This window comes from Convolutriloba macropyga, chromosome 11, assembly GCF_964194025.1.
Source record: "Convolutriloba macropyga chromosome 11, txConMacr16.3, whole genome shotgun sequence".
Classification (NCBI taxonomy): Eukaryota; Metazoa; Xenacoelomorpha; order Acoela; family Convolutidae; genus Convolutriloba; species Convolutriloba macropyga.
Window position 1 is genome coordinate 4,786,052 of NC_134478.1, and position 11,263 is coordinate 4,797,314.

General features: G+C 36.1%; 2 protein-coding genes across 3 annotated transcripts in view; both read right to left on the reverse strand.

Moving 5' to 3' along the window:
- The window catches only part of LOC142349909 (AP-3 complex subunit mu-1-like), a 378,054-nt gene that overhangs the window by 23,172 nt on the left and 343,619 nt on the right, over nucleotides 1–11,263 (reverse strand). The gene's annotated exons all lie outside the window — the stretch shown is intronic.
- Nucleotides 151–11,257, reverse strand: LOC142349813 (asparagine synthetase domain-containing protein 1-like). The gene is made up of 6 exons (XM_075401597.1): nucleotides 10,624–11,257; nucleotides 6,310–6,450; nucleotides 2,848–2,992; nucleotides 2,388–2,771; nucleotides 1,728–2,047; nucleotides 151–634 (listed from the first exon to the last, which is right to left on the reverse strand). The coding sequence occupies exons 1-6, from the start codon at nucleotides 10,937–10,939 to the stop codon at nucleotides 351–353; spliced, it is 1,590 nt and encodes a 529-aa protein (XP_075257712.1). The 5' UTR covers nucleotides 10,940–11,257; the 3' UTR covers nucleotides 151–350.

Here is an 11,263-nt window from a genome sequence, read left to right on the forward strand (position 1 = left end):
AGTTGATAGCGTAATTATGTAAACATTCCACGATGATTTTACTCATAACAGTACTGAAAGTCGAAAATGCTCAAAGCCACTTTTAACTAAGCTTTCTTTGTCATCAGACTTTCTAATGTATAGTACAATTGACAAAAAAAACTCTCAAACTAACAATTTAGAAATATCAATTGCATCGTGAACTCATGACCTCTGCTCAATCAAACAGTTTATTTATCAGTCCAATTAAACTATGAATTTCAAACACATCATTGTATACTCGTCTCCATAAGCTCAAACTCCGATCTTTCAGGGACTGCTTTCCAAACCAGCCGTTCTTATTGAAAAAATCACATTGAAAATGGCAATTTCTATTTCAACCTGGCGCAAACATCTGACCCTTTTTCCGACTTGTTTTCCAATTTCGCAATTCTCGATCCGAACTGAATTGCCCGCTTCGCGAAAGCCGAGACTTCATGTAGTCCGAGTCGTTTCGCCACCAATCGCAACAATGCCTTGTCGCCAGTTTCTCGTGAACCAAGTGGATTCGTTTTGTACCAGGGTGGCAGATCGTTTAGAAATGCAACCACATCTTCGTCCAAAAACGGCATGCGAAGTTCTTTCCCGTGATCTGCCACAACCCGGTCATCTCGACCTGGCGTAAAAAAAAAATAATTTTAATCTACTTCACCATAAATCAGTCTTCAATTTTTAAAGACTGAGTTTGCTATCAGTCTATGGAAATAAAAGAGCAAAACCTACAATGTTTTTTTTTATTTACCCGAGCTGATTTTGTGATTTCAAATATATGAGCGAGTGACCCTGATATAATAAACATAGCTGGCAGATTGCCAGAAAATAGCCGCAATACCTTTGTAGATCTGCAGTCTAAAAAAACAGTAAAAAGGCAGACCAAAAAAATTTGTCTTTTCATTGAAGGCTGATATGTTACATTTTGATTAAAATCTGTATAAGTTTTTGCTGCCTCTATTAGCTGCTCTCAAACCTTCATTTAGAGTGGCACACACCCATTTGACCTTATCTCTTTGAATTAAAGTAAATTAAAGTCAATTTCAAAGTGAGGAAGTCATTTTTGAGAGTGAGGTAAGTCAAGTGTGACCAAAAATTTAATCACGCGAATGAACAACAAAACTCGCTCCACTAAGAGCGAAAAATGACGTCAACCATGCACTTCAGTTGAAATTGCATGAACGAATGAACAGAAAGCAGATTTGAAGTAGTTGTGACGTCATATGGTCATAACAAAAATCGCGACGACGAAATAAAAAAGCATAGCAGGACAAGTCCTGACGTACAATTCAAAGAATTTTCATTGACTAAACAGAAACCTAGACCAAGAACGGACTATGAATGGATTGGGAAAACTATTTCGAAAAAAAATCCGATCCAAAAAAACAGTAGAAATCAAAGTCAAATTGCCGCATGTGAACAAAAAACCACTAGCGAGAACGCGAATTTTTGTTCAAACACCGTTCTCTCACTCTACTTTAAATTTAGAGCAAAAAAATTTCACGCCGCAAAACCACTCGCTTTTTCGCTCTACTTCGTTTCGGCGTGACCAAAATCACTACTCCAATTTGACTTCAAAAATCATGAAAATGTGTGAACAGATCTTGAAAAAAAGACAGCGCCCCAATACAATTCAAATTCTTTGAATTGTAAAAAACCAAGAGAAGGCCAATAATAGCCCCAGCTATCACTGTGCGGCTATTAATAATTGATCATACCCATATTTCTAGCTCCAATTCTGTTCAAATCATTCCTCATTTCCTCTTCCAATTGTGCCCAACCACCTTTTTGAAAAGCACCCCTATGTCTAGAATATCCTCCCAGCTGCTCATCCGCTCCAATTCCAGAGAGCAGTACCGTTGACTTGGCATCCTGTGCTGCAAACCATAAAGAACAACCAATGCTATCGTCCAGAACACTTTGGCAAGGATATAGAACTTGAGATATTCTGGAGGTCCGTGCCTCCTGCAGTTCATTTTTTGTAACATTCACGCAATTTAACTTCCATGTTCGCTCGGGTGCAATGCGTTTCAGCTCTCTGTAGAATAAAACAAATCGGTTGACCAAGGCAAGCAGCATTTGTTTACATTTATAGAAACAGTCTTTGACCGATTCGAAATCAATACGAGATTCAAAATTGTTAACAAAGCATTGATCATTGCCTGCAGAAAATTTTATAAATTTTGAGTGCACGTACTGAAAAGCGGAAACAAAACATGGTACTCTGAGTAAAATTTTGCAGAAAAAATACTCAAACGCAAAAAAAATACTTGAGAAAAATACTCGTTTAATCAACATTGAACCTGTTCAAATTCAGAGACCTATTAAATGGTGTTTAAAATAAACCTCAGTTAAAGCAAACTCAAGGATCAACTTACTCAAGAGCTTTCAAACTTGTCGACCGATCAGGAGCTTCAAAACTACCATTCACTTCGAAAGCAACATTGACCAGTTCAATCTCTCGTTCTTTAGGATAACATTGGTCCATCAAAGCCGCCAAAACTGACGAATCAAGTCCTCCACTGAACAAAATCCCACAACTCAACTCTTTCCGCATCATATTCACTCGTCTGTCCACAGAATTGCGCAAATATTTCTCAAAATTTATCACTAACGAGTTTAAAACGTCTTCATCGAGTTCCGTAAACAAATCTTTTTGGCAGCAATCATCTGCAATGTTTGACAATACAATCTGACTATTCGTGAAATGCTGATCATCGAAAATGCTCTCAGTAAAATCCACTTTTAATTGGAAGTGTTCTCTGAAATAATTGACTAATATCTGTTTTCATCTATAGGCTGTGACACCATTTAGATTGAATAAAGAAACTTACTGACTGAATTTGCTTCCACGATTCCGGGAAAAATGACTGGGATAGTGAGAAAAGTTTACTGTATGGGTAAAATATCAACTGATTCGGTTTTCTGAGCTGCATACAGAACACACCTTCACATGGTAATTCAAAGCCCTCAATTTTGTAGCCTGAAACAATCAAAATGAATAAACTGGCATTATGGAAATTCCGAAACATAACCGACTAAACGTCGGAAGAATTGCTCCCGAACGACTAGTGGGAGCTCTAATCAATTGCAGTCTGCTTCAGTCGGGGGGGGGGGGGGCTATATGGGACAAAAAAGTACAATAGTGGGCTTCAAATAACCAAATTGGAGGTTAAAATATACCACTATTAAGAATTAAAGTGAAAAAAGGCACCAGTATCGGCGCACTTTTCATTTGACTTTTAGTATTAAATTGTCGCCAATTGATTTGAGTTGCTTGAATTGTGATTGAGAGAATTTTAGATCAAGCGAAACGCAAAAAGTCAAGGGCGTAAAAGTCACTCGAAAAGTCAAAACCGTCAAGCAAAAATTTTGCATGAAAGACACACGTTTGCAATAATTGCTTCTCTACGAGAGCAATTAAAAACAACCCAAGCTCGGTAATTGATATTTCATTGTTCCATCCGTAATGTTTCAAAATGTATGAATACATATGAGGCGCCGGCTTTCATCAGTCAACTTTTGTTTACTCAATTTAGAGAAAATCACGACAATTGCACGACTAATAAAACTCTCCACGTCTAAACTTCAAGGTTTAAAGATGAGACAAGAAGAAGCAAAAAACACTTTCATTAGCTCAACAAATTGCGAAAAACTGCAACTCAGCAAAAAGACAACCATTTTTTATTCAAAATAATTAGAATATTTCTCATCTTCATAGTACCTAATTCATACTTTTATTTAATATGCTCATCAGATTTCTCATAGAGCCAAAATCAGATCGTTTTACTGAAAATGATACGCGATGATAATGGTAAGGACGCTGAATTTTAGAAATGTCGAAAAAAATCGTAATTTTTGTTTTCGTTTGAACTTCAAGTTATTTTGTGGCCTTAATCTTCTGGTTAACCACATGGTTTCAATCGGTGATCAGATGACAAACACTTGGTTTACAAACACTTCTTCGGGAGAAGGGAAAAAGCAAAAAAGGACAAATAGTTTATCATATTGGACTTACTAAATTCACGAAGACTTTAACAAATGTAAATACGCATAGATTGTCTCCAAGATTAAATTGTTCAGTTTAGCGTAAAGAGTATAAGATATTATTATTATTATAAGTCATTTGAAGTGAGGAAAGCAAAGATTTGAAGTGAGAAAAGCATTTGAAGTGAGAAAAGAAACTTTATAAAATAATTTTTTCAAAATTCTGTGAGCACTTACACAAAGCTTGAAAACAATGTCACTTCGTTCTTTCAGGAATTGATTGGGTTCACAATTTATAGAAATGATCCCACGAGGGACATTTGCGACAAAAAAATAAACAAAAAACAGTGTTTGAGAAAAAGTAGAAAAACCCATGTTAACTTTTGAACTTTATCTTCATTTCATTGTTTCGCATACTTGACGTGACTTTCAAAATGAGGCTACCCCTTCTCCTACAATTAATAATGGTTTTTAGTTATAAAAACTAGGATATTCGTCGTCTTTGAAACCATGACAAGGTAGTTTAACAGAAACGGAGATATCAGTTTTTCTTGGAAATTTCAGTACAAACGTACAATCGACCTTAAAATAATATTCCTCGAGATATGCAGGTTTTCAAATTCAAAATAAGTTTACATAAATGACCCCAAAGCGAGACTTGAAACTAGCACAACAGAATATGTAGACACTTGATCAACGCACGAAAAAAGAACACAAAAATATATAACTTTGATGCTATCATGCTGTTTTCTCATGAAACTCAAATAACGTCTAATGCTTCCTCTTTTCTCGTGATCTCAGACTGATTGTCAGTTTAATTAAGGAATTCCCTCATCGAATAACCGCAACAGAAGTAAATCTAATACTTTTCAAAGAACAAAAAAAATTCAATTTTCTCTTAAAAAAACTTGTGAAGGCCAACCATGGCTCCAGCGTTTTAGGGGTTCATTTAGACTCAAAGTTATTTATTTTAATTTTATATGGCATATTTTTTACCCGAACATTAGCGCGCACCACGTTAATAACGTACTGAATACACCACAATGAGATAGCTGATATAAAATTACCAAATCATTTTCAACGTAAAATGTACATTTTTTCAAATTTTTTTTTTAATTATTATTTTAGATCTGAATATCATGAGGCTAAAAATTCCTTGCACTTTATTACTCTGGTTTAATATTAAGCTTCTGAGCATAGCTGTTTAATATCGCAAAATGACAATGCATATGGTTTAAAATTTTGTTAATACTTTTGAACGCACTATTCTAATTTTTTGAGGTTATTACCTTAAAACATTTTGTTCAAATTTTCTTCAAATTTGACTCATCCAGCTTCACGACATTGATAAAGAAAAAGCTTCTCCTCTCAGAAAAAGAATTTAAATGCTATGCTGAATGCTATGTTGAAACAATCTGTGCTACCCACAGTTTCGCAAGATCCGTCTAGCTTTTTATTGTTAGCACATATCATCTTATTAAGGGTTAGAATTCTTTCACCCCCCTCCCCCCGCTTTCAACCCCGCATATCATAACACCGTATAATTTCAATTCTCCATTTCACCCCCGCAAACTAGAAGTCGGCATTACTAAGCGAATAATTTAATATCTTGATCAATTGTGATAGTTTCATATCAACTCCCATGCACCGCTGAGGCATGGCCGCTGATTTTGAAAGTATCCTTTCTGAAGTGTTAAATTAATTGAAGAAATAAAGTAGTCATGAGTATTTGTCAAAACAATTTTACATAACCTCGTTGGTATTGCGTTACATCACTAGGTGCCGTACTGTTCGAATTTTTTGGTAGAAGCAATTGTAAATCACTAACTATAAAAACTTGAAAAGTGTCCAAGATAGTTGTGTAAATTATTCAATATTAGATCGTTAGTTAGATTAATTAGCCTTGCTATTTCGGTTTTAGCCGCCCGCTCAGAAAATTTGTGACCATTAACATTCAAATTCAGTTTGCAAAATTTTGCCTGATGAGCGTTGATGTTCTGATTAAGACAAAACAGAAACGATCCTTACTTCCAGTGCGTTTAAACGATTTTTCCGACACAACAGTAATCTCTCTAATGGCGATCTTAAGTTTTGTACATAAGTTAAGTTTTGCTGTGCAATGTTTTGCAGTTTTGAATTATACTTACAGCAGAATTAATTTAACTTTAACTACATCCTCTATACGATTGGTCTCCATTTGAAAAGAATTTTCTCTGTTTTCCACTTTTTCTGAGGAAGCAACAAGATAAAGCTCCCAAAATTCAGTTATTAGCTTGAAGAACAGTTATGATATATATATATTTAAGTACATACCGCATGTTGACGTTAAGGAGAACTGTGAACAACTTTGAAGCTCCTCAATCAAAAGACTCCTTCTTCCGAAACAGTCTCGTCCAAACCAAAGCAGTCCACTTTCAGATTCATAATAAATGAATGCGTACTCCCCTTTGACCCCTAAACACAGGACGATTGAGATTGTTTTGATGCTGCTGGCCTCGAATTTCAATCAGGGGCTTAAACATTTTTGAATCTGAATAATATGTAGCTGAACAAACACTTCCCCAATAAACAAAAGGTATCCGTTCTATTCTGTTTTGCCCCCCCCCCCCCCAGCTTAGTGAGCACAAATTTTTTATGACCCCCAGGCGCACGTGCTATTTTCTTACATAGTAACGTGCTATAATAACAACATATAATTTGTAACTGGGGGTCATAAAAAACACGGGGGGGGGGGGGGGGCGGAACAGAATAGATCCGGTATCCCTTTTATTCTGTTCATCATCGCAGAGCCGTTTATAACCTCGGATTTTCGTTTGTGCCCCCCCCCCCCCCAGCTTGGTGAGTTCATATTATTTGCACCCTCCAGACGCACGTGTCATATTCACATAATGATTTCGCATGTAAGGACACGTTCTCTGTAACGGGGGGGGGGGGGAAGCATAACATCCTTTGGGGGGGGGGGAGCATAACGTACTTAGGGGGGGGGCACAAACGGAAAAGATCCATAACCCCTATTTCAAATGTGTCGTCACATAGCACTGCCATGCATTAAAATGGCACGCATGCTTGAAGTTTTAAACATTATATTTAATTCAAACAACTCACATCTCGCTGATGTGGAACAGAATATATCCAGTAAAAGTTATTAATAAGAAGAACCAGTGCTCTTTTCAGTTGACTTTTAGTAGTAAACAGCCGCCAATTCAGCTCAGCTGCTGACACATATGAACGAAAGAGAAATTTAAATGACGCAACACGAAGAAGTCGAAGGGGGCGTACAGGTCACTTGAAAAGTCAAAACGGTCAAGCAAAAATTTTGCGTTAAAAGACAAACACGATTAAAATAATTATTTCAAACTTCGTTTGAGAGCAACTAAAAAACTCTTTTCATTCGAACAGCTCGCTTTGTTAGAAACCACAACAAAGACAACATAGCTGGCAGATTGCCAAAAAACAGCAGCAATAGCTTTGTAGATCAGGAGTCTCGAAAAGATGGTAAAAGGAACAGCCCAAAAAAATTCTGAAAGACCCTTCAGTTAGAGTGACACACACTAATTTGACATTATCTAAAGTCGATTTTAGAGTCACGAAGTCAATTTTGAGAGAGGTATTTCACGTGTGACCAAAACTTCATTCATCACGAGAATGAACAAAAAACTGGCACTACTGAGAGTGAAAAATGACGTCCCGCACGAAATTCAGTTGAATTTGTGTGAATGAATAAACAAAAACTAGATTTGAAGTGGTTGTGACGTCGAATGGTCGTAACAAAAGTCTGGATGACGAAATAAGCAGGAACAACCTTCAACAACAATCCAAAAAATTGAATGAAAACTGAGAACTAATGTACCTGACCAGAAGATCATTTGAACAAACCCAGTCACAAAGACAAAACCGTACTTCAGAAACTAAAAAAATCAAACTAAGTAATCAGTGCTACAACTGTTGAAGTTTCTACCCTGAATGCTAAATATCACAAAATTCAAAATACTCATTAACTCAAGCACAAGCCTTGAAAAAGATTTATTTGCCGCTAAAGGTAGATAAACATGCAATGACATGTGCTCTGTAACGGGGGGAGCATAAAGTACTTAGGAGGGGGTGGGCGCACAAACGGAAAAGATCCATAACCCCTATTTTAAATGTGTCGTCACATAGCGCTGCCATGCATTAAAAAGAAGCATGCTTTTATTAAAAAGAAGAACCAGTGCTCTTTTTAGTTGACAGTATTAAATAGCCACTAATTGAGTTCAGCTGCTTGAAAGTGTGATTGAGAAAGAATTTTAGATCACACGAAATGCAAAATGTCAAGGGCGTAAAATTCACTCGAAAAGTCAGAACTCTCAGGCAAAAATTTTGAATAAAAACGACACACGTTTACAACAATTGCTACGAACTTCGTTCAAGAGCAATTAATAACCACAACAAAAAAAACACAACATAGCTGGGAGATTGCCAAGAAATAGCCGCAATAGCTTTGCAGATCTGCAGTCTCAAAAAGATAGTATAAGGAACAACCCAAAAAAATTCTGAAAGACCCTTCAGTCAGAGTGACACACACTAATTTGACATTATCTTAAGTCAATTTTAGAGTCACGAAGTCAATTTTGAGAGACGTAATTCACGTGTGACCAAAACTTCTTTCATCACGAGAATGAACAAAAAACTGGAACTACTGAGAGTGAAAAATGACGTCGCGCACGAAATTCAGTTGAATTTGTGTGAACGAATAAACTAGATTTGAAGTGGTTGTGACGTCAAATGGTTGTAACAAAAGTCCGGATGACGAAATAAAAAACATAGCAGGACAAATCCAAATAATTGAATGAAAAACTGAGAACTAAAGTTTCTGATCGGAAGATCATTTGAACAATCCGAGCCACAAGGACTAAATCGTACTTCAGAAACTAAAATAATCAAACAAAGTAGTCATTGCTAAAACTGTTGAAGCTTTTACCCTGAATGCCAAATATCACACAATTCAATATACTCATTAACTCAAGCACAAGCCTTGAAACATATTTATTTGCCACAAAAGTAGATAAACGAAAAAAACGACAAACGATTTAAAACGGAAAAGTGTAAAATTTAAAGTTTCTAAATTTCGCAGAAAAAATCTTCAAAACAATTTTTGTCTCTGGAGTTCTGTCAAGTAAACAATCTTCAGGAAGTTAAAAACTTCTGTTGGCCAGCAAAGAAAGTTAAGCTCAGAAAATGACAAAATTGGAAATTTAAAAAAAAATCTTGATATAATTCGAGATATTATATCTTCAGAACCATTTCATTGTCTCCAGAGACTATCCAGTATCCTTTTTTCAAGTCTTCAAAAATTTCACTGGCTCATAAAGATCGATAAATTTGGAACTTGATAAAAAAAACTTCACACATTTGAAGATAAAATTTTATCAAAATTTTGGACAAATTCGTGATATTAAAAAGTTGAAAACCAGCCCATTGCCCCTGCAACCATGCAGCAACATACTATCAAACCTCAAAAGGAAGTGGCCCTGTTGCTCAGGCAAAAAAACAAAAGAGAAATATTTTGGCAAACTTGAAAAAATAGCAAATTTTATCAAAAAAATGCTAAAATCCGTGAAATTAAAATGTTGAAATCTGTTTCATCGCCACAAGAAACAATGCAGTAACCTATTATCAAACCCTACATGATATTCTTTGGCCCTTGAGGCTGCAAAAGCTTAATAAATGACAGAAATTTTCAAAATTTCTCAAAAAGAGGAGGTTTCCTGGCTCCTGGGCTAGAAAAACTTAATATTTATAATAAACACTATTACCTAGGGCTGAAAAAACCCCCAAAAAAATACGAATATATACAAAATTATTAAAAATTGTAAAAACTAGTATAAATTTGCGTGTTTATGTTTGGAGTACCAATTCATATAGCTTTTAAAATGGTCATTAAACGTAATTACCTCTTGCAAAAGACCTTTATCAACTTTCACAAACCTCAAATTTAGACTTCAGCAAGAAATTCAAAAGAGAAAAAAACGCAAAAAAAATTGCGACATTCTGGGCTCCAATAACTCCTAAAAATGACCTTTTAACCTTAAAATACGGCCTTCCCTGTAGCTTCACCAGTCTAAGCACTCGAAGGACAACTAAATGCGGCTACGGGCCTCTAATAAAACTTGATGCCCGCTGAGCTTTACCTGTTTATCTCGTTTTGAAAGCTCAAAGTCATTGAATTTTTACCAAGTACCACGCTCAATCAGGAAACGATATAATAAACTGCGTACGAGCGGCTGCTACTCAGCAAAATGCTGAACATCATCAACTTAAGGGTTAAGATGCCAAACACAAGATTCTGCAATGCACGTCGTCCATTTTGGGAGTATTTAAGAGATTGTTTTGATCTTATTATTAAGAGAATTCCTCATCGGGGCGAATCAGCTGATGATACAGTTCCAGCAATGGCAGACTACTATACCTATGAATGTGAATAATTTTGAAAAATTGTGTGGGAAAACATCCCTTGCAGTTATTCCATGAAATCTATAGAGTAATATATACACTATTAATTATGCGCGATATCATAAGACTCGTAATAGATCTGAAATTGCATAACGTTCTAGGGCATTAAGGCACGCATCTGAATCACGAATGGCTTACTTTTCAAGGTTTCTCGAGCACCACATTCACTGAGGAGTTTCAAGAGCAATTCAGTATCGCTTTTAACTATTTCGAAAACTCCCAACACGTCATATAATTCTCCACAAAATAGTAGAAGGTTCCCCCGCCCGTCACTAACAGGTTGTAAGCAAGGTGTATCACCACGGATGTGTAAGAGATAACCACGAAGAACAATCTCAACTTGATCGACATCCAAAATTACAGCACTGTTTCCATCAGGTCCTCGCTTCAGCAAATGATTGTTTTCCCGCTGAACTCCTCTCTTACAACACAACTGGCAAAAAATGCCACACATGTCTGGAAAAACGGGCCAGATTGGAAAACAATGCGCAAACGTAATTTCGGATCTTTTCCGTTTGTCATCTTGTTAATTATGTTACGGCTTCCACATCTACGGATCTGTTCCACAATTACATGTGAAAAGTTGAAGTAAAATCATTGAGAAGTAATTTTGTGAAGAGCTTTAATATAGTCATTTAATACTCTAGAGACGTAATTGAGGAGCACTTTAGTTCTGCTAAAGAATTCATTAGCTTTGTTAAGCCACGTTTTAGTAATTTTAAACTCACACCGCTTTGACGTGTTGATTCTATTGTTTGTTTAAGGATGTTATGTATAG